Source organism: Hirundo rustica, chromosome 11 (genome assembly GCF_015227805.2).
Source record: "Hirundo rustica isolate bHirRus1 chromosome 11, bHirRus1.pri.v3, whole genome shotgun sequence".
NCBI lineage: Eukaryota > Metazoa > Chordata > Aves > Passeriformes > Hirundinidae > Hirundo > Hirundo rustica.
This window is the reverse complement of record NC_053460.1, coordinates 14363622-14387036: the sequence shown is the minus strand read 5'-3', so window position 1 is coordinate 14387036 and position 23415 is coordinate 14363622. Positions and strand designations below refer to the sequence as shown.

The 23415-nt window shown below is 43.7% G+C and overlaps 1 protein-coding gene across 2 annotated transcripts; it reads left to right on the top strand.

Annotated features, from left to right (window-relative positions):
* The first annotated feature begins 7259 nt into the window (after positions 1 to 7259).
* Positions 7260 to 17158, top strand: C11H19orf12 (chromosome 11 C19orf12 homolog). Of its 2 annotated transcripts, none has more exons than XM_040075575.1 (4): positions 7260 to 7348; positions 9202 to 9309; positions 13624 to 13800; positions 16086 to 17158. In XM_040075575.1, the coding sequence occupies exons 2-4, from the start codon at positions 9279 to 9281 to the stop codon at positions 16346 to 16348; spliced, it is 471 nt and encodes a 156-aa protein (XP_039931509.1). In that variant the 5' UTR covers positions 7260 to 7348; positions 9202 to 9278; the 3' UTR covers positions 16349 to 17158. The 2 variants fall into 2 exon arrangements, with proteins under 2 accessions (XP_039931509.1, XP_039931510.1); XM_040075576.2 differs by lacking the exon at positions 7260 to 7348 and adding an exon at positions 7619 to 7639.
* Positions 17159 to 23415: the final 6257 nt, after the last annotated feature.

Sequence of the window (23415 nt, the reverse complement as noted above, 5' to 3'; positions counted from 1 at the left end):
TTCTGAAGAAAATCTCCTCAGTAGATTGCATAATTTCTTGCTTTCATGAGACTCTGTTCTCAGGTTTGGACTAAGTATTTCCTTTCATCACCTCTGAGGCATGATGGGAATATTGGCTGAAAACAAAAAGGGTAATGATGCTGGCTGTGGATGTGTACACTAGCAACATTTTATACACATCTCAAATACTAGCAAAGAGACAACAGCTAGTGTTTGTCAGAAATTTAGGACAGTTGTTTATTCTAACTGCAGTAAAGTCTTGGCCTTTTATTCTTCCATGGTATTGACTGAATTGGCACATCCTGCTGTGAGTCTTTCCGACAGACTTTGAAAACTTAATGCTTGTCTACTTAGGGAAGAATAAAGAATGTCCTGGAACTTATTGTAGAGAAAGAGCTGCCCAGTTCTTTCTAGCTTTCAGTCACCTGCCTAGGCAGTGCCCTCTCTGTGGCACTTGCCTTGTGTATACACACACTGTTGTCCATAAAGCCATTCAGCATTAGCTGTCCTGTACAAATTACACTCATTACTGGTTTTGCATTGCATCATTTTACTCCTGACACAGTCATCTGTGGCATTTTTAAAGCAGTGGCTCCCAAGTTGAGGGCTGCAGAAAGCCAGCAAAAGGTCCCTTTGTAGTTTGCAAAGTTTACAGTTCATTTTCTTTCCAAAGTCTAGCTCATGTTAGAGGACAATATCAATGTTACATAAACACTGCCCTACTCTTCACTTAGCTTAGGTCTGCAGAGAACCCTGTTGCAGCCACATAGGCATTATGTGATCCCAAAAGGTGACACTGAGGGGTGACTGTGTAAGCCTGAAAATCCCATTTTAACTTTTTTGAGTATTTGCAGTAACTTCTGAAAGCTTCAAATCTGGTCCATCGTTGTAGAGAGTGATTCAAATTCACCTTTTTATCTTTTTGCCTCCAATTTACCAAGACAAAATCAGGTAATGTAATCTCTACCAACTGGCCTCTTTCGCTCTACTACCCAGCTGCCTGTGACCTCCCCTCGTGCCTGTCACGTTATCAGAGCTCATATCCAGGAATGCTGCAGAGAATGGCTCTGTGTTCCTTTGGAAAACTGGGCTCTCATTCAGCACTGCTGGAGTGGGTGTAAGGTTGGAAGTGAAGTCAGCCAAGCACCTTTGGCTCTGATGGGACTGAAATCAGCTTCTTTGCACTTAGAGTATGTCTAAGTAATGTGTGTTGGGGACCACAATTACACACAGCTGGACACTTACTGTTCTCAGACTCCAGAAGCACCCGTGCACATCTCTCCCACCACAGAATAGTACCAAGCATGGAAATGTATTGCTGATGTTATTCCAGACACCTTCAAATGTCATCCATCCTTGATACTCAAATGTTTTGTTCCTTAACTGAATGTACAGTAGGCATTTTAGATCTGATTTTGACGTTTGTCTAGGTATGTTCTTTAATTAGAGTTTTGACAAAACCTCAGGTGCACTATTTTAGACACACTCTGCAAAGAGTGGCTGTAGGAGATGGGGATTTTTTTAGCATCTCTCTGGGAATCTTTCTAGCTCTTCTCTGGCATTTTATGTAGCTATTTTTTAACAAGGTTTTTATTTCCACATCAGTGTTCGTCCATGCTATAACCTATAAACATGTAAGCTAATTTCAGGACACTGACTTTTACATTCAGATTGCTGTAACTTTTTTCTGAAAAGGTCACAAAATGACTATACCAGTAAACACAATTAGTGAATTAGGTTGCTGAGGAAGTAAAAAAACAGCATAAATGACTACTGTAAAAGAGGCTACAAGAGCAGGAGATAGTTTATTCCATTTGCAGGTAAAAGCATGCCTAAAGTGCCTTTAACAGCTTGCTTGGATAGTGTGTGCTCTGTTCCAAAGCACCAGCCTATATTTTTGGACCATCTTTCAAGACCGAGATGATATAAGGCAATTAATAGTGTTTTGTGACCTTCTGCACCAGTAGTCCATCTTTTTGGCATTGAAACTGATTTTGCCCAACTTGGCATTTTATCACCTAGGAGTACATGGGGAGATCAAAGAGACACCTTTTACAGCGGCAGTGGAATGATTTAATTCTCTCACGCTGTTCTTCAAATTCACAATTTCTTACAAGCTGATGAGGCAAACCTCTTCTTTGCTTAATATCACATAAGATACATTGAAAGGCCGTGAAGAGGCAGATGTTCTATAGCTTCACTTCATATGCAAAAACCTGTTATTCTTTATTTGCATTCAATTAGAAGTCAGACCCCGATGAATATCTAATGTAGGAAATGGGGAAAAGATTTGCCATCAAGCATATGCTTTGCTTGTAGTGGATCTCGGTAACGTGCTATTGTGTCTTCCTGCAGTGATTCGGTCATTTCTACTGCATTATTTACACCTCCCAGCTCAGGGGTAAAGAGTGATAATAGGTGACAACTGGAGTTATGTTCCTGCTCTTAGAAATGTTGCCTTTTCTCATTCCTTTTAAAAAGCCATTTATGCAGTTGCAAATTTCCCTTACTAAGTAGCTGTGTTTAAGGATTTAAATGCTGTAGCATTACTCCATATTAATTTTCTTTGGTTTTTTTGATACAGTTGTGCCTTGTTTGATACTGATTGTTCTTCTGGCAATCCTGAGTATGAGGAGCTCAGAAGTTATAAAAGCGTTGTGTTGTCAAGAAGGGAAGGTTCAAATGATCACTGTAATATGAAGCAGAAGTGGCAGACCCTTCCAGAACAGCTGCTGTGATTGCTGTGACACTGTATGAGCACACATACCGGGGTATTACAGTACCTAGGGAGAGATGGAAGTTTTCTGGAGCCTGAGACATCAGAGACGGATAAGCAAAGCAGCTTTTCATCACTGCAGCACAGTGTTTTCCAGACTTTGGGGGAAAATGACAGAAATCTCATACCTTCCTAAAATGGGATGTGATTGGAAACTTGCTTTGTTACATCTTCCATCCTTTCTTCTCTGAGGACCCCTCTCACCACATGTTCTGGAGAACACATGACATTTCTTCCTTTTTCCTCTCTTCTCTTTGCTTTGATCTAACATTGTAAATTAAACCATCCCCACCCATATCCAAGCAATGCATTGACACAAAAGAGAAACCTTGAGAGTATTTTTAGGTGCTTTGCAAAATTAGACAAACAGATCAATATTACTTCACACATGCCTCAAGTTTGGAATGATTTTTCTTTGTCCCGCCATTGTGTTAATAAAAAAATTCAAGATTTAAGGGGAAAAAAAAAAAGGTGCAACTTGATGAAATTATGAAACTAATTCTGTCACATACAGTTGCCTGATCCTCATGTTTTCTCTGGAATTCTCTAGCATAGACAAAAATGTAGAGAAACAACCATTTCTCTGTGCAACAAGATTAAGTGTCTCATCTTGAAAAAGAAATTAAAATCTGTCAGGGTTTCCTGTGAAGGTAATAGGTGTTTCAGATAATTGGATCAGGTGTCTCTGGACAGTTTCTCCAGACTGAGCCTGCTTCTGATGAGCATTTTCTCAAGATGTAGTAAAGGACAGGCTGAAAGCCAGAATGAATCATTGTTTTGATAGCAACAGCCCATCTCCAGCTGAAATAATTTGTGGTGCCCCTTGGCCTATCTCTTAGTACGTCAAAAGCTGTGCAAACATGAGGCTGAGGACGGACTGAAGGGGCTTGCAGTCATTTTGGGTTCTGCTGTATGTTAGACAAGCCCTTGACAGAAATCTGCTAAGTGGCCCATCAGACCAGAATGCTGGTGCACCACTGCTGTGGTTGATTCCTGATGCCTGGTTTTGACACGTAATGAGGATTTCTGGGTGTAAAAGGGAATGTGGTTTTTATCTTGATTTTTAAAAGCATGACGATCCTAGTAACCTGAAGAGGAAAAATATGTAAAACATCCTGATCCAGGAAATGAAATAGTGAATCAATGCTGATAAAAGGGATGGGGGAAGAGCATTGACATCTAGTATTTATTAAGAGCCCAGCTCACTGCAGTAAATACAGAATCACAGAATGGGTCAGGTTGAAAGGTAACACAGTGGGTGATCTGGCCCCACCTCCCTACTCCAGCAGGGCCATCCCAGAGCTCAGGGCACAGAATTGTGTCCAGGATTGTTGTGGAATGTCCCCAGTGAGGCAGACTCCACACCCTCTGTGGGCAGCCTGTTCAGTGCTCAGTCACTGCACAGCAAAGTTCTTCCTCGCGTTCAGGTGGAATTTCCCGAGCATCAGTTCCTGCCTGTTCCTCTTGTGCCACTGCTGAGCCCCAGGAGCAGAGCCTGGTCCATGCTCTGACACCTCCCTTTGGACACTGGCAGACAGGGATGAGGTCCCTTCTCAGTCGTCTCTTCTCTAGGCTGATCACGCCCGGTTCCCTCAGCCTGTCCTCCTAGGAGAGATATTCCAGTCCCTAAATACAGAGAGAATACAGTCAGATTATTGACAGGATCAGATGTGCACCAGGACTGCCTTGAACTACTCTCACTCCACCAGAATTAAAAACCACACGAACGTCTGTCCCTGCTTGTGTTGAGGAGGCCCTTCCCGAGGTGCAGGTGCGGAGCTGCGGGTTTTCCCAGAGCCAGGAGAGGAGCTGCAGGTTTTCCCAGATCCAGGAGAGGAGCTGCGGGTTTTCCCAGATCCAGGAGAAGAGCTGCGGGTTTTCCCAGAGCCATGAGAGGAGCTGCGGGTTTTCCCAGAGCCAGGAGAGGAGCTGCGGGTTTTCCCAGAGCCAGGAGAGGAGCTGCGGGTTTTCCCAGAGCCATGAGAGGAGCTGCAGGTTTTCCCAGATCCAGGAGAGGAGCTGCGGGTTTTCCCAGATCCAGGAGAAGAGCTGCGGGTTTTCCCAGAGCCATGAGAGGAGCTGCGGGTTTTCCCAGAGCCAGGAGAGGAGCTGCGGGTTTTCCCAGATCTAGGAGAGGAGCTGCGGGTTTTCCCAGATCCAGGAGAGGAGCTGCGGGCTCTCCCGAGGTGCGGCTGCCGCCAGATGGAGCCGCCGGGCAGCGGGACCTGGGCGCGGAAAAACCCACGGCAGGGAGACCCGAAAGAGCGCCGGGATCCAGCCTAAACCCCACCGAGAGAGAGCTGTGGTCGTACACGGGCATCCCTGAGTGCTCGCCCAGGAGAGGAACAGGCATATTCCATCAGATCCTGGCTGCGAACCGCGGACACAGCCGTATCTCAACGCAGCGGATGCAATAACCAGATTCCCGTAAGGGACCACATTCCCGTAAAAAAACAGATTCCCTTAAAGAATCACATTCCCCTAAAGAACCAGATCCCCGTCGATTGCGGATGAGCTAGCGTTTGTGTAACAGTATAGTGCGACCGCAACAGCATGTACAGCATTAAAGCATATATGCCCTACATAGTTATCCTACATTTCAATTTTGGTAATTTCTATCATACTAAGAAACCTAATAAATACCTACTGCTGTAGTCCTAATAACCCGTGTATAGTGAAGTAATGATTTCGTTTAGCATAGTGATAAAAATTCCCTCCTTTAGATGGTTGATAGACTTCATTGCTTTTAATTTTGCCCCTTGGAAAGCTGCTTGCATCTGGAATTTGGGGTGTTACTTTTTAAAATGTACATGGCATTTAGGTTCTTTGCTCATTTTAGGAATTACGTTTGTGTTTTACATCCAAATCATAAAAATCAAGAGCATCAGTAGACCTGTAACATTTTGAGTTGTAACACAGAGAGTTATTTTATGTGATCACATAAAGCAAGGGGTTAAGAAGTCCCCAGTGTAGCCACAGGAAAGGGACAAAAATTGTGAGTTATATTTTCTTCATTTTCTCATCCTGCATTTTCAATTTCTGAACAAGGAACTGATGGGAGATGGTTTATCTTAAATCAGAAATAAAATCATAACAAAGCCAAAACCCTTGATTATTAAACTATTCTTGAGGAAATGGCAGCATTTTTAACATTTGGCAGTAACTTTTCCAAGACTTTACTGGTATTAGGAGCCAGTGTGATATTTCAGGAGCCATATGTGACACAGCTGTTTTAATGCTCATTTGACTGCTCCTGGTGCTCTATCAGACTAGCACACTGCATTTTACTGAGCTGGTGACTGAAACCATCCTGGATGACAAGTAAGCAAAAATATTCTGAGATGAAATTCAAAGAGGCATGTCCTAACACCGTTCTGTGACAGGCAGCCCCTTTCCTCCTCCTTTATCCCAGCTCAGATGGCATTGAGATATTCTGTTCCACAACCATGTTCCTAAAATCATAGCAACATAGAATGGTTTGGCTTTGAAGGAGACCTTGAGGAACATCTTGTTCCAACCCCCTGCCATGGGCAGGGACACCTCCAACAATCAATCCCAAGTTTCTCCAAGCCCTGTCCAGCCTGGTCTTGAACACTTCCCGGGATGGGGCAGCCACAATGCCTGTCCTTCCCTATTCCAATGCCTCACCACAATCAAAGAATTTTGTCCTAATGAAAACAATGAGAGGGAGGTGTTTTTACAAACTGTGGGCCTGCTGGTAGATAAAGTCAGATGCTGATAGGTGAAAGAAGCAATGAGGGGAACCAAAAATTCCAGAGGAATTCCACTGCTGCTCACTCAAGGCCATGCTACATTCCCAGACTTCGAGAACGAGAACAGGATACACATTAGAAAAGGCTCTCTATTAAGTGATTTGGGCAGTCTGTACCTGTCAAGTACCTCAGCCACTGGGAGAAGGGGAAATGCAGCTGGGAAATTAGGATAAAAAGGAAGCTGCATCCTCTAGCAATTTGAAGACCCCATGGGAAATGCCCCATAGTGTCTCCCTTTATTCAAATAAAGTTACAGAACTTTTATTCACTCCTCTGTCTTCTTTTTGGATATAAGCCTCTGGCATCGTGAATTTCCTGACGCTAATCTCTCATCCAAACCTACTCCATGTCAGTGTGAACCCATTCCCCTTTGTCCTGTGTCACTACACGCTCCAGTAAATAGCCTTGCCCCATCTTTCCTCTAGGTTCCCTTCAGGCACTACAAGGCCACAGCGAGGTCCCCCCAAAGCTTCTCCTCTCCAGGCTGAACACTGCCAGCTCTCGCAGCCTCTCCTCTCAGGGGAGCCGTTCCACGGCTCTGACCCCGCTGTGCCTGCTCCGGGCCCGGCTCAGCGGGTGACGCCCCGCTCCGCGGCCGTGTCCGCTCCCGGCGGCGGGGGCGGGCGGAGCAGGCGCGGAGGGCCCGAGGCCGCGGCGGAGCCTGCGCCCCGCGCTGCCCAGGCCCAGCGCCCCGCGGCCGGCGGAGCTGAGGGCGGGCCGGGCGCTCCGCGGGGCCCCTCCTCCGGCGCCACCGCTGCGTCCTGCCCGGCCTGCGGAGAGCCGGGCGCTGCCGGCGGAGGTAGGCGGGGAAGGGGAGAAGGGAAGGGCGCGGCGGAGCGCGGCGCTGGCGGTGTGCGTGAGGGCCCGCTCCCCGGGCGGGGAGCGCCGGCGGAGCCGCGCCAGCCCCTGCGCCGGAGCGGACGCGGTGCCGCGGTTCGGCTGCGGCGCTAATGCCCATAAAGGCCTTCAGGGCCCGCCGAACCCCCGTTCAGCCTCACAGAATCCCTGAGTCATTATGGTGGGAAGGGAGCTCTGAGATCACCGACCCAGGCAGGGTCACCCCGAGCCGGTGGCACAGAAGCGCGTCTCGGTGGGTTTCGAGTGAACATCTCATTCCTCATTTCTCCAAGTCACATTGCGGCTGGAACAATGCTTCAGCAGCAGTAAAGCTGAAATTGACAGGAAAATAAATAAAGAAATAGCTTTGGTGTAATTAAATTTCGGCTATTTGAAAGGGTTCATAATTACATTTTATGCTCAGCCTATTTTAGTCATAACATTTTTAATAAATTTTAAAACATTCAGAACGTGTTGATTAATTTTAATGAGATGAAGTTTTATGTTTTTGAAATGAGTCAGGGAAAACATCTTTAATTTTCAGGCTTAGTTCAGATTTTGAAGATATCACTGCAGTGTGCTATGCTAAGTACCTCGACAGGGGAACAGCTCTGCTATTTGTGTTTCTGAGTGTCAGCTCTTTTCTCTTTCTTAACTGAAAGTCTGATTATTGGCTTCAGTATCAGCTAGCTAATGAAAGCGATCTGTAACTTTTTTGAATACAGCCTTCAAAATGGAGAAACTGGCTAGGAAATGGGGGGTGGGGGAATCACTTTTAGTTTATAATTAGAAGGACAATGAATAGGTCTATAAAAATTCAAGGGCGGAAGGAGTTATAGCCAGTCTTTCAGATATTTTGTAATTTAGCAGACCAGGTAAGCAGGGTATCCTAAGTGCCTAGACAGGTTAGGTGCCAAATTTCCTTTTATCTCAGTGGAATGAGATCATTCCCTTTGAATATTTACCTGCATTTTTAGGCACGTAAGAACCTTGTAAAATCAGCTTCTAGGTCCCTAGAAGTAGTTTGCTCATCTAATGAGTAAATTTGTTACCTCTTGTGTTAAATAAACCAATTAAGTGCTTTGATTATATTACATGCTTTGATAAATACACAGAAGAAGAGCAATGCTCTTAAGGTCTCAGTTCTTACAAAACAATATTAAAATGCTCTTCTATGCACTTCAATTGAATTCAGGTTGGCTAGCAAATACAAGAGTTTCTTACCATCTTCTCATATAATTGAAACTAAAAGAAATCTGAGTAAATCTATAGTCAGTAACATTTATTACAGTAAGTATTTATAGATCTAGTGAATCCTTATGGTCAGGAAAGAAGAGTACCAAATGCTGAGGTGAGAATGGTGGTAAGCGTATTTTAACCTTTATGCCACCAAGCAGGAGTAAACACTTTCTTAGCAAAATAAATGAAAATTGAAAAGGTGGAGCTGGTTCAAAACTGGTCTATTTACTGGCTGCTGATGCCAATCATGATTTATATCAGACAGACCACCTGCTTTGCAGGTTTCAGGTACTATAGCAGGCTCTAAAGGTAGAATTTTCAGAAAGTGATGATTTAGGAGCCAGATGCTGCTTATGCTTACAGGATGTGTATGGACCAGTGATGAGATAGTCCTCCTTTGCAGATGGGAATATCTTGAGTCCGCCAGCTGTTATGGAAATAACTGATGGACTTCTGGCCTATTTAATCCATCAGATGACACCTTCTTGCGCACTCTTTGTGAAGTCGTGTTCTTTAGTCTGTCCAAACCTTGTGTTTGGATTTGCTTCAGTACTGTTCTCATATTTCTCATAAAAGGTTGCAGTACATACAGAGCTGTCACTGTACAGTTGAGACAGAAGAAGTTGTCACCTTGCATTCCTGTTTGTCGCCACATGATGTCCACCATGATACAGACAGCTGCAGGTAAGGATTTAGCTCGATGTCTTCACGGACTGGTGTGTTTGGAATGTGCAGTGTGGGTGGGTTTTTGTGCTGTGCGAATGCACGTGGCAGAGATGTTCACTCAGTTGCCTCGGCGAGAAGCTGTAAGGAGCGCTGAGGGACAGCTCAGTGGTGGGGCAGACTGCATGCTGGTGAGAATGTCTCCTGTGTGGACATCTGGAAAGAGGCTCATTTTTCTCTTAAGTGGGATAATGAGCCCAGAGATAGAAGGGATTTCGCTTGTTTGAAGTCATTTGGTGTGGGTGGAAGTAGGGTGATGAGATGGGAATGTTAAACTGGAAAGAGCTGGAATGAGGCTCACCCCATAGATTTATCTGGGGACCCTCTTCAATTATTTCTATTAGCAGGAGTTTCAGTGAGTTGGGTACGATGTTGTTGTTTTAATTCTTTCTGTGGCATTTTTCTTCTTAAGGAAAACTGCTGGTTGGAGGTTCAAAGTTGAGATGTTGTCAACATGATCTTACCACTCCCTTTGGATAGGGAGAACAGGAGCATTGCTCACTTCATTCCCCTGTAGGGGGGTGAAAGTGAGGGAGGGGAGCATTAACTGAAGTTACAGAATCGAAGACTTCGGATGAGTATTTGGGGAGACCACAATGACACAAGGAAAGCAGCCACTGAACTGCAGTAGAACAAAAACATTGCACAACAAAGCTTGGTTTCTCAGCCAGCTTCATGTTGTAGAACTCTTAGGTTTGTTTTTTTTTCTTGAGGTGTTGAATATTCTTGTTACCATGTGAAATCAGTAGGAGCTGTGGGGATGTAGTGCCTTTGACAGCTGCGCACAATTTTATGGATGTTGACATTTCTATCCCTTCATTAGATCAAATCCAGTATTTTACAATCCTGATGTTTCCTAATGCCTGGGTGAATTCAGTAGGGAACAATTTGATGCTAGAATCAAATTGCACTTTAAGTTACTTGGCAGTTATTCCATCAGAGTTTATAAATACTTTTGGCTATCGTGACTGTACCTATAACACACAAAGTTTACAGTTCCTTCTGTGCTATTCTGGGGTAGAACCCTTGCTCCTTTGTAGCACCACTGGAATTTTGCAACATGCCTGTCTTCCTCTTCTGCTTCCTTGTGATTCTCATCAGTAGATTGATGTCAGATGCAACTTTGTGCTCCGCATTCTTGCAGCTGGCTTCTTACAGACCTTACCAGTCCGTGAGATGTTAGAGGTTTGCAGTTGCAGAGCTTTATAAGCCTTTTGTTTGATTTCCTGAGCGAGCTGGCTGGCTGCTGACAGTTATTCAGTTGGTTTTTTGGTAGGGGCTGCTTATCCTCATAGCAGGTTAAATGCTTTTGTGGTGTCTCTGTGCTACAACTTGTTAGTGTATTGTCAAAATATCCTTTAGTGATCTGTGGTGTATGGTTAAATAAGTACCTGCTCACTGAAAATTGCCTGATTGATAATTTTGATTCTTAAATGGAACTTAATTGAATTTTTTCAAGGAATTCATAGTTCTGTGTGCCAAATGTAGGAATCTGGGATTAGTTTACATGTTAGACATGGTTTATGTTTCAGTGGCTCCCACTAGTGCTCTGTATGTAGTTTAAAAAAAACCCCATGTATATGCTGTGCCTCAGGTACTGTGTCCACTAATGTTCTCTGCAGGACTTAAATTATAGTGAATATGACAAGAGATCATAATAATACTTGTAAGAGTTTAGAGAAAATGTCTTTACGAGACTTTCCTCGTAAAGTCTTTGAGAGTTTTGAGTGTGAAGCTGACATCTAGAGTTACACAGGAACTGCTTTGCTATACCAAGAACCTTGTTCAGTCAAGCCAAAAAAGCCCAAATAAATGTTAATTTTGTGAGTGGAAATATCCTTTTGGGGAAGGTGTGAGGGGAACAAAATGGTTAGTAATTTAGTATGGAAAAACTCCTTTCAGTTTCTTGAGTCCCAATAAATTTCTGCTTTTTCTTGAGGCTGATTAATGAGTTACAAATTTGTGTGCCACAAATTCGTACACCACCAGACAGCAGTGTGATTGCTACTTTTGTTTTGGTCTGGCTATTTTTTAACTTTAAGTCAACTGCACTTTGAAGCTAGTTATTAAAGAGTGTTTTATCTATCTGGAGAAACCAAGGCTGGGTGATCACCTTTGCACTGTGTCACCAAGAGGACACCTGGCAGTATTGGCCTTGTGGAGGATGGTAATGCAGGTGACTTTGAGCAGCCAGCTTCAACCCAGTGCAGGAACCTCCTGCTTCAGCTGCGGTCCTGTCTGCCCATAAAACATCATTTCACATCTGTTACAATTAGATGCTTTAGGAAATTGGAGCACTCCCTCAGTTTGAGGGGGCAAAGCTGATTATATTGCTACCACTGAGAGCCCTGTGTTGTCAGCTCTCCAGCTTGTGTTGTCCCGCTCGTGCTGCAGAGACTTCATGCTCTGGAGGGCTTCCAGTGAGACATTCACTGAATTTAGCCCAGAGAGGAGATGCAAATTGTTTTCAGCACATTGGGTTAGTCTGAGGACATGCTACGGAGGTGAAGCACAAGGACAAATCAGTATCTGAGAGGAGGGAGCGAATCCTGCAGCGCTTCAGGTGGCTCAGGGCTGGTGTGAATGTCACTCTGAGTGGAAAGCTCCTCACCTTTTGTTAGAAAGGTAAAAACAAACACTTCATTGTCTCATTTTCCATCATTCCCAGGCCTGGCAGTGGAAGCTGTACCAGTTGTATATTTTGGGGGGGTTTCCCTACTGCTCTAGGACAGACAGAGCAGCCATTTGTTCATTACTTGGAGCTTGAGCCCTGTTGAGTGAGATAATATTTAACTCTGGAAGCAGAGTGTGTTGCTCTGCTGTCGCTAACCAGCGCACACTGCCGTTCTGAGCCTCTGCTGTGTCATCAGCCTGCCAAAAACCCAAAAGCAACAGTGGTAAATTGATGAACTTGGATGTTTTCTTTAGACTGGCACAAAGATGAATGAAGTAGTGAGAGAAATTAACTATTTGATGAATTTCCTACTGTGCCTCTTTGCAGCTATGGAGCATATGTGGTCCCATCCCAAAACCCAGACTTTTGTTCAGTGTCAGCAGTGTTTGGATCCTGCAGTGACATGGATGATTTGCAGTCAGCCATTTTAGCGCAGAAGAAAGCTTTCTCTGTTGCAGTAGTTAATTTTTAATATGAAAAATAGTGTGATACCACTCTGCTTCCACTTTGCGAGGAGGAGACCTATTCAGGAAAGACTCTAAAATAGGTTGGCTTGGGCTGAGAAAGTATTGCACACACACTGGGATAAGAGGTTTTCTAGGGGCTGAAAAAAACCCATATGCTCATCTCTTCTATACTGCTGACATTACACAAACAACGAGAAATATGCAACTTGTGTATATGTGTTTTTACTTTTAATCCTATCGAATACTTTTTTGTTTATTTTTAATTATCCCTGTAAGCCCTTTCCTCAGCTGGTGTGCATAGTGGGAAGTATTTATGTATTGAGCAGCAGCAGCAAGTGAATGAGGTGGAGAGTCTTTTTTTTTTTTTTTTTTTTTTTTTTTTGTCTCAGAGTGCTTGTTCTCAGGGACAGGTCTCTGTCCCTTGCTGAGGACATGTGACAGTGTTTTACAAGCTGGGGTCCTGTGTTTCTGCTTCCTCCTACATGAGACTCTTCTGGCATCTCTGCTTTGAGTCCTGACAGCCTTATCCATCCACCCCTACATTTTTGATGGGCAGACTCCAGAACACCCCAAGCACCAAATGTCGCAGTACCAGGTCTCTTCTCCAACACTTCCTCAGGGACTTTGTTGCTACAGACAGCCTCTTGCCTTCAGAAATGAGCATGGAAATGTTTAAACATATAGCAAAACAGAGAGAAGAACTGATATGTGAAAATAATTGACTGATTTGTTGTAAAAATTAGGACAATGAGAAGATGCCTGACAGATTTGTCATTTATAATCCGCTAGTTGTGGTAGAGTGAAACTCTCTTTTTCCTGGAGCTGTGTGTAATGCTGAACACACATGGGACTTGCTCAGGCCAAAAGCAATGTGCTGAAAAAATTGATACTGTAGAATCTCTGAATTTGTCATAAACCCTTCTTTTTTTCTGGTCTAACCAGAGATCTCATTGGCAGTTTAGTAACCTTCAGCAATTACTGTAAAGGGGTGGTTTTCCGAGAATCGAAAGAGAAAGCACGTACTATTTCCTGTGTGTGACCTTAACGCTGGGGTTTTGTTCCATGAAATTCATTCAGCAGCTGGGTTTAGTCTCGGCTGCAGTGGTGAAAAGATAACTGAAAGCTCTTTTGCAGGGTTAGGACTGGGCGAGATGCCGATCCGTACCGATGATGTGATGGCGCTGCTCAGCCACCTTGCCAGGGTGAAGGGCATGAAAGCGGCTGTCACCCATTCTGGCCGGGGAGCGCTGCTGACGGGTGCATCAGCCTTCGTGGGGGGAGTGCTGGGAGGCCCCCCCGGCATCGCTGTGGGTAAGTGTGCTTTGCTTTAGGAACAAGAGCGGGGTTAAATCCCTGAGGGGAGAAATGGCGAGGTGTGGGTTGAAGGAAAAGGACATTCGGTGTTGAGATTTCCTGCTGCGATGGGGGCTGAGGGTGAATAAGCCTCAGCATGGGGCAGGATCCTTTTCCAAATGGTCTTACTAAAGAATATGTTTATTTCTGTATTTTAAAAGTTCCTGATGTCCACGTCCTGATGAATTTGTTTTTGTTTATTTTTTTTCCACTGGGATTCATTATTCCCTGTCACTTTGCTTTTCTTCTTGTTACAGGAAAGCCAAAGTCTAACAATAAAGAATTGTTTCTCCTCTGTAACTCTGGAATTAAGAGTTGTCTAGTTTGGAAGCTGCCTTGTGACTGAAGGCATGTGGGCCCTGGCCCTTGATTGTCGTGTGAGCAGTTGCAGGAATTTCACAGGCTTACTGACTCTGGAGTGAATTGCAATGTGTCTCCATCAGGCTGAGTTACAAAAACAAGCAAATAATTTGTGAGGAGTGATAGCAGAAAATGCAAAGTGAAGCTGTGTATTTACTCCTGTTGCAGGTACAAAACTTTTAATTAGTAGCCAGAATAGTATTTAGACAAATATATGACTGAAGTTATCAAGAACAAAGAAGGGAAATGAAGCTTTTGTAAGAAATTTGTAAGCTGAAGTAAAGGTAATAATGTAAGTGGCCTCATTCTTGAGTGAGATGAAGAGAAATAAAGTTATTCTTGGATGTATTTTCTCTTTTAAGTGTTTAAGCTTTCACAGCGTCTCCCAGTCACTATGGATGTTCTTCAGCCACTGAGGAAGGCACTCGGTGTACAAGTGCTATTACTCAGTGTACAAGTATACCTATTACTTTATACTGAAAGTATACAATAACAAGCATATATAATAAGAGTAATAATACAAACTAAACTAAAAGCAATGACTCAATTACAGTGCGACTAAATCATAACCCTCTCATTTAACTTTTTAAATTGGAAAAGAAAATAAGCCAAATAAGTTTAGGACAGTTGGAGAGACATTTACAGTCAAGTGTACCTTCACTTGCTCAGACAGCCTGGATAGATGTAAGACTGGGTGGCAGGGGTTGTCCCTCTTGCTGCTTTGCACCAGGAGTGAGGATGAGTTACCTGCCATGTGCAGCATTGCTGGAGAAGCTTGCAGTCATCATGCTTCCCAAGGACTGCCTGCTCTCAGCAGAGTGGGCTTTGTTGCTTGGGGGAAAAAGTGTGATCATATAACAAATCTTGTCTCAGTGAACAAGGAGCTTAGACATCAATACTTCTAGTGGCTTTTGCATTAAGTGCCCCTAAATCAATTATTGATGTTCTCATAAAAGTCCCTTGAAGATGAATTCAGCCATCGTAGGCTTTCAAGTATTTCTGTGCTATCATGGGAAAGATTGTTAACTGAGTAAAAGCTGCAAATTAAGAGTTTTTGTCTGATGAAAAACTGCATCCATGTGAGTGCATAGATGACTTTTTAGGAACAGTCACTGGGGGTGGCAGGGTCAGTTCTGCCACCTCTCCATTGTGAGAGTCCTTCCTTCCTTCCGTCCCTCTGTCTGTCCATCCATCCCAGGACGCGTGTGCTTCAGGCAGTGCTGTCAGTCCTGTGGGTTGCTGATGGAGGAGGGCCCTGTAGGGCTGCCAAGCTGGTTTCTCAGCACTCAATCAGCTGTAGATGATCCATCCCTCTGCTGTTACTTGATAACCTAGGACCTTCTACTTACTTGAGCATGTTTTGTCCACCTGGGGTGGGTGAGGTGTGCAACTGGTGGGTGAAAGCCTGAATGTGTCTAATGGGTTTGGTCTCTGAGCACCTGCAGGGGTGGGCTTCATGTGTGTAGGAGGCTGCAGTGTGTGACTCTTAAAGAAGCAGAAAGCTTTGATCAGTCTGGGAGTATCTAGTAAGAGATTATGACCCCGGTAAGGCAGTTGTTGGCCTGGTGTTTCCCTTGGGCAGGGTTTTATTTAGTAGTAGAGCTTATCCTAAGAGAGTGTCCCAGGGAGTGTTTTGTTTCCGCTTTCTAGCCTGAAGCTATTAGTGTTGATTGTATAAAGGGTTTCTTTATGATTGCTGTGGATGTAAAGGGCTTTTAAAATCCTTTTTGGTGCTTTGAATATTGTGTATAAATCTAGTTAAAGCAGACACATAAACAACTCTAGGTTGATTTCTAATCAAGGTGGGAACATGGTTGGTGAAGGTTGTGGATAGAATTTTAGGCTTTAACTGGTGAAGACTAATGATTCACTGTCTTTCCTAGGAGGAGCAGTGGGTGGATTGATTGGATGGATAACTTCTGGACAGTTCAAGTCAGTCCCTCAGATTTTAATGGAATTGCCTACTGCTGAGAAGCAGAAACTCTGTACTGAAGTCACGGCTGTTTTCAAGAACTTACACTGGACTGATGCCGCTCAGCTGATTGGCCTTGTAATGGCAAATTCTGCTCTCAGAGACAAAGTGTTGGCAGTACTGACCACTTACCTTACCAATGAGCTAAAAGCACAAGTAAAATACGGAGAATAATCCTCTACAGAGCAGGCTTTTTATGCTATTTTGCTCCCATAGCTGTGAATCTTCAACACAACAATTACTAGTTATGAGTACTAATTATAATTATAGGCCAATCTAAGTAATTTTTGAGTGTTTGGTTTTGATGTTTGGGGGTTTTAAAATTTTTATTATCATTTTTGATTTGTGTGGATTTGTAAAGATTGTATTAGATGAGTGCATTATCCTGACGCTGACTTCCTATGTAATTTTGGATTGCTCTGCACAGGGACTAAATCAAATCACCGAACGGAATCATGCTGCTCTTAGGCTAATGTGTCACTTGTGAAAATTTTCAGAGTAATTTTGTTTTATTTAGGAGACTTGGTTCTGTTTAAGTGCTTTATTTTTTTTTTTTTTCCCTGTGAACAACACATAAAGTGCCAACATAGCTGGGGCACTTTGAAGAATTTTGCTTGCTGTTTGTTCCAGCCCTGCAAAGGAAAGTTTTATAAGGAAATACATTACTCTACTGTGAACTCCAAGGACTCAATCTGTACTTTGTTACATTTTTATTGTAATTCTTGAATTATCTTTTTATGTTAGAAGTGAAGCAAATACTCGAACAAGATTTCAAGTAACAGGAAAACAAACTATGACTTTCAATTCAATTTTTACCAAGGTCCTGTGCCCTAGAATGGGAGGGTGTGGCAAGCATTAAGAAACTGGGGACCTGAATCTGCCAGTTTTACATTAGCCCCAGGATTAAGGTGGTCATTTCAGCATTGGTTCCTTGAGTCAGTCTGTACAGCTGGTCCTCTCTTTTCATTAAAATATTCACAAGAAGCCTCCGAGTGATCTGTGTGTTGCTTTAAATGCAATGAACTCTTTAAGAACTCAGGCAGGCCTGTAGTGGGCACCCAGCAGTTGGCAGCACTGGGGTGGGGTGATGTGCCAGCTGCATTATTGCTCTAAGTACCAAATGCCATGGTGCTCAATGTCCCAGCCAGTTGTTCACACTGTGTTTCAAGGCACTCGTAAGGCAGGTTTGTAGGTAGAGAAATGTGCAGGTGTGCCGCCTTCTTATGTAAAGACAAGTGAAACGACTCTGACAAGTTAATTTTTTTGCCTAAAATAAAGACCTGTCTCCATGTGTGTGATGAAGTTTCTATAAGTTAAGGTTTAAATGGTAAAGCTTTAAACTGAAAAGCTGCTGTTGTATGCATTTGATTAATTTACTTCTGCAGGTAACATTTGCCTTTGATAAATTCACTGGAGCACAGGGCAGTGATTGTTGTCAGCATTTGGTAACATTTCTTCAGTGATGTGAAAAGGAGGTGGAAATGAATGGTAAATGGGCACTCCTAACTTTGTCAGAGTTTCATAATGCCAAGACTGAAATCAGTGGGGTTTCAGTTTCATTGGCAGATGACACACACTGCAACTTTTTAAAGATTTTTTAAATTATATCCATTTTAAAGTACTATTTTTATGAATCCAGTTACTTTTATTTGCAATTTTCTGGTAATTTCACAAATTCAATTCAGTCTTTCCAAAACGACACACTGGCAGATGATTGAATGATGCAGTGGGATGGAGTTGGCATCCGAAGCTCAGCTGTTCATACCCAGAATGAATGGAGCTGACAACTGATTGTAAAGCAGGCCATAGGAAAAATGGGGGTTCCTGTTCATATGTAATAGTATTTAGTATTTAAACAGACCTTTACAAGTTTCAGTGGTTTCAGACATCAATATGACCCTCATTTTACAGGTAGGCATAAATTTGGGCCCAAACGTAGGTGGTGAAGGGATTTTTATCACTTGTATCAGTGTAATAGATGTAGATGGAGTTTAGATCATTTTACTCTGATCCTCTGCTCTCCTGTGATACTCTAAGAGTATTCTTTGAAATGCTTTTTATTATACCCTTAAAAATTGTAAACCAATTAGAACTACACTCTTTTAGCCTTCTCCGTGGTATCAAAAGGGCATGTGTCATGGATGCCAAGGGAACTGGGGTCCAACTAGTTGGGAGTTCTGTACAGACCAGTCCTGGCTTACATCAAACCCCACTGCTGCTGAGCTCCTGAGAAGCAGAGGAGCATGCTCTTAGTCATTACAATAAATTTAACTTGTAGAGGTTTTCAGATGACTGGAGTAGAACCAGAAGAAAGGAATTCTGTTTGTTCTCCATATCTTTATTTAACAGGTTTGATGCTCCTTGGAAGGTCGCAGGTACCTGTTTTCAAAGTGGTAGCAGTAGGTTTGCAGACTGGTCTGAAACACATTTCACTGCTGGAAGAACAGAAATGAGCTCAAGTGCTCATTTCATGTGAGTTTGGGCTTAAGAGAATTAGGAAGTGACCACTCCTGATGGACACCCTGATATTTAACTACTGAGGGGAAAATGAGCATGGCAGCCACAAAGATTTTATTGTGTTTCAGAGGTTTCTACCAGTTTATATTGCTGAATGCTGCAGGAAGAGCAGATTGCACCTTTAGTGCTCTGACTGCAGCCCCATGCAGTCGTATCGAGGTCACCATGATTTTTGGTCTGTAGCCTTACATGGGAATTTGGGTGAGTTAAGAGCAGCCTTCAGCAGATTTGATCATCTAAGGGAGAAGAGCAGGTGCACGAGAGTGTTCTAATATCCATCTGTTGCTGTTCTTTGGTAGAGACATGGCTCTCCACCACTGCATTTCTTGTTGGTGTTGGAAACAGCCAGAGGTGGGGGATGGCATCTTCTGAAATCCACTCCAGCTGCGTAACGTCCAGGCTGAGTGTGAGGCACAGCCATTGCCTAGGAAACGAGGTAAGACAGTGCCAGCAATTTTGGGAAGCAGCTGATAGAGTCACTACAGGGAGATGTACATATTTATATAAAGAAACCATCTGTGATGCTGGTTATTAACCTGGTTTGGTTGTAGATGTGACAGAGTCAAGCTAAGTTTTCACTGGCAGATGGTGTATTTTTAGTTAAAAATTCTTTTTTTCAAAAATTTGGGTGTTTTAAGCTTTCTGATTTCAAAATAGAAAGCAACACAAAGTGTTCTGTTAGCAATGACAGGGAATATATATGCTTTTTTAAATTCAGGCCTGAATTCAGATACAGATTAGTAATTGAGATGTGCCATCTAGTGGCAATTAGATTAATTCTGAAACTCGGCCTCTCAAGGCTGCCTCGCTATCTGGATAACACAGTTAGTTACCTTTTTCTATGAAAAGTAAGGTTGCATTCTTTTTTTGCTCTTACTCTGCCAAATTTCTAGCTTTAGTGAATTTGTATTAGACTAAAAATATCAGCCCAGCTACAGACTAGACTAGAATTTATATGCATTCCCTGCTGAAGTTGGCTCTTTGGTGATTATCATATGTGAGCTGCGACAGCACAAATATTTACTGCAGCTGCATGTCACATTTAATTATAGTGAGAAAATACAGAATCAGGCAGAGAAGGGCAGTTTACTCCTTGATTACTGAAGGACAAGTGGATTTTGTGAGCTGAGCAGCAGCCAGTTTGCAAAGGCATATTGTCCACAGTGGAACTGGCAAGTCAGTGAGGAGTGTGATACCTGGAGGGCTGCGTTTCTTTGTGCCCCACAAAGGAGGGTGGCTCTTGGCTCAGCCTATTCACATCATATTTGTCACATCATCTCTCACCTCTTAGGCAGTATGAAAAGTACCAGGGATTAGCGTTCCGTGGGCAGTTTTTCCAAGGACAGCCTCTCCCTGCAGGGCTGCACAGCCACACCTGCAGAGGGCTTTGCTGGGCAGAACATTCCTGAAGGAGTCTCCTTCTCTCCCAGAGGCCTCCAAAGGCCTGCTGGCAGGAGGGGGTGCTGGGCAGCCATCTGTGCAGGGGCACACACCGTGTCCTTGTCCTTCCTTTCCAGGGCAGGTGGCCTGGGGTTCCCCTGCCCGTGCCTGCTGCGAGGCTGGGGAGCTGCTTTGCTGCCTGAGCACGCTTGTTTCAGGAGGCTGAATGTTCTCCTGCAGCAATAGTTTGCTGGATGGCTTGGGGCACTCACCCAGCTTCCCCATCGGCTGCTTTGGTGTGAGGGAGTGAGGACAGCACCCAGCTGGTGGTGGTGTGAGCTCGGTGACGGTGGCAGTGGGTGGGATGCTATCAACATGTTGTCGGTGTTGGATTGTTTCTCAGCATAATTTCAGAATGTTCCAGCAGTGTGGTGTGTGGTTCTGTGTGCTGTGCCTGGTTACAGGCTGCTGTGCCCTGGCAGAACTCTTGCCCTTCTCGTAGGTCACAGTTTATAGCTCCTGCCATGTGTGCTGCAGCATGGGGAGCACAGGTGGGGTGGAATGACTGCCATCACCTGCTCCCACCAACACTCACCTCTTTGGGGAGGAAACCCTGTGCTTCAGAGGGCTGGGTGAGCCAGGATAGCTGCTCTTTCGAGGTACAATTCTGCTAGGCACCCATGGCATAAAGCTATTGAGACCCAGTGCGTGTCCACATTGCTTTCAGATGACACCCCTCTGATGATTGCAACCCAGTGGAGATGAGCATGTCTTATCTCACTTTGGTTGGTTTATAGGAAATCAGGGCTACAAAACTCACTAAAAGATTATGGGAAGGGGATTGTAATATTCAAAGTCATTAAGCAATTTGATTTTACACAGCCATACTCTCATGGCATACCTGCTCAGAGGGTCTGGCCAGGTTTGCTTGTGCACATGGAGGATGAGTCGGATCCTCACTTCATCTGTTTCTTCTTGATTATCAATTATTAGCTAACTTTTTTGGCAGATCTTTCCTTTAGAATATCTTTTACATCCTGCTGCTGCTGCCTTGCTGCTAGCCTTCCTGTGGGCCCCTTGGCCTGTTGGGCTGACAGGAGGACTGGCATACGTGGTTTGCTGAAACTCCGTGTCTGTCAGTGCAGAGTCTTGTTCAGGAGCTGCCTGTGCTGTCTTCTCACTAGCTGGCCTCCTGGGCTGGACAGCAGGAGTGAATCCTCCCTTTGATGGAAGGGCATCCCTCACTATCCAGAGAGGCCTCTCTGTTAATTGTTCTGGTGTTTTCACATACACACGCTTCCAATCACTTATTCCAATATTAATATTCCTGTTAAAAACTTCAGATTCATATGGAGATTAAATTTTCCCTTTTTTTTTGTTCCTCGCAGAGTTGCAGCAGCGCCAGCAGTGCTCACTGGTGACACAGGGGCAGGCTCAGGGGTTGATCCTGTGTAGCTGCAGTGGTAGGACCTGCTGAGCTCAGTCTTTATCAGCAGTTTGGCAGCACTGGTACAGCCAGAGGATGTAAAAGCAATGTGGTTTTCCCCCAACTAAAAGCTCTTACAGAGAAAGCAATAGCTTAGGCTGTCACTGCTTGATCATCTGATGTATAACTCCAGACTAATTGAGTAGCAGCCTTTCAGCTGGGTTGGAAAGCTTTTAAAAAACCAAAGGCCTTTGCATTGAAGTGAACTAAAGCTATTAGCCCCTAATTAAAACATGAGGTTTCATCTTTACCTTTCTAGAGATCACAGAAATCTATGTATTTTTCAGGCTGTAAGCCAGAAATCAAACATTCATCACGTAATTGCAGTAAGTGTGGGCTAATACTTCTCATTAAGTGTGATTTATGAATTCCAGAAGAGCCTACGAGGTAAATATATAAAATTACTCTGAAGTCTGCAAAAATGAAGGTATTCATTTCTTCAGATGACTGTTCAGCAGGAAGAATTTAACGTGAACATTACAGCTTTCAACATTCAGTACAGACACTGCATTTGGACACCTGTACCTTTGCAGTTCCCTCCGAGTCACTGCTTATCTTTCACCTGAGCTCACCCTTCAGCTGTCAGCAGGGAAAGCAGTGTGGCTTTGAGGCAAGCCCATTCTGCTGGGCCTCAGAAGATCTATCACCTTCTCTGGCTCTTCTGCCTGTTTGCTGGGTGACCTTGAGTAGCTTCCCATCTAGATCCTGAATGTGCTTTTTGTTAAACACTTTGTAATCTATCAGTAGGAAATGGTGTGTTACAGAAATGTGATAGCGCTGTTCTGTAGCTAACCAGTCTCTGATCCTGCAGTCAGGACATGAGCATCAAAGAAGGAATGTAATAAATGTTAGTAGAGGTTCACAGCAGTCAGGACAAAGAAGATACTGCTAAGTTTTGAAATGTAGCTACTTTCTTTGTGGCAGGGCAGTCAAAGATTTACACTGATGTTTGACCTTAACTAATTAGACCCTGTACAGGAGTGTCTAACAGGATGCAAATGTTTTGTATTCTTTATTTCCTGCTCAGCTTCAGTAGGCAGGAGTGATTTAGGGTGAAATTAAATCTGTCCTATGCTCTGACATGCTGCTTTGGAGTAGAGCACTCTCAGATTACTCTGTACATGTAACCTGAAAGAAGAATGAAGGGTTTGTTATTTCTGTATCAGTCACTGAGATATGATGAATAATCTTTGTAATTTGGGTTCATTCTAAAAACACAAAAGCTTTGAAGGTCTTATTTTTACCTTGCCTTGCTGCAGCTCCCTGAGCAGCTCCTTGTGCTGAGATGTTAAGGCAAAATAATTGGAGAATCAGAATCAGCTGCTGAACATTTCCAGCGATCTGAGTGTTTGCAGTGGGAGAGACCATGGAGCCAGTGCAGGTTTAGCCTCAACCACACCTCCCCAGGTGCTGGCATTCCCTCACAGCTGGAGGAGACCTGCCTCTCCCTAAGGAGTAAAGCCTGTCATGGGTGTAGGTAAGCTCATTCTTCTGATATTGGTATAGATTCCCCAAATTAGTTTTGTTCTCACCCAGCTAACTGTCCAGTGGATATTTCCTCTCCATTTCTGCCCTCTCCCTGGCACACAGTTCTGCTTGATACTAATGGAAGTTTTCTGCAAGAAAGGAGCCCAGGGCAGCTCTGATTTTTGACTGCTATCTGCATTTACCCAAACCTCTCTGGCTCTACAAATCCTATTCTTTCAGGGCAAAAATGAGGGGGCCGTCTCACTTTTCTATCTCGCTCTTTCGGGGAAATGTTAAGTCCTATATAACCAGTGTTTCAAAATCCTAAGTTAGAAACTTGCTTCTTTTTAGAGCAGTGAAGGATACAAAAGACACAAAAGCTGAATGTAAT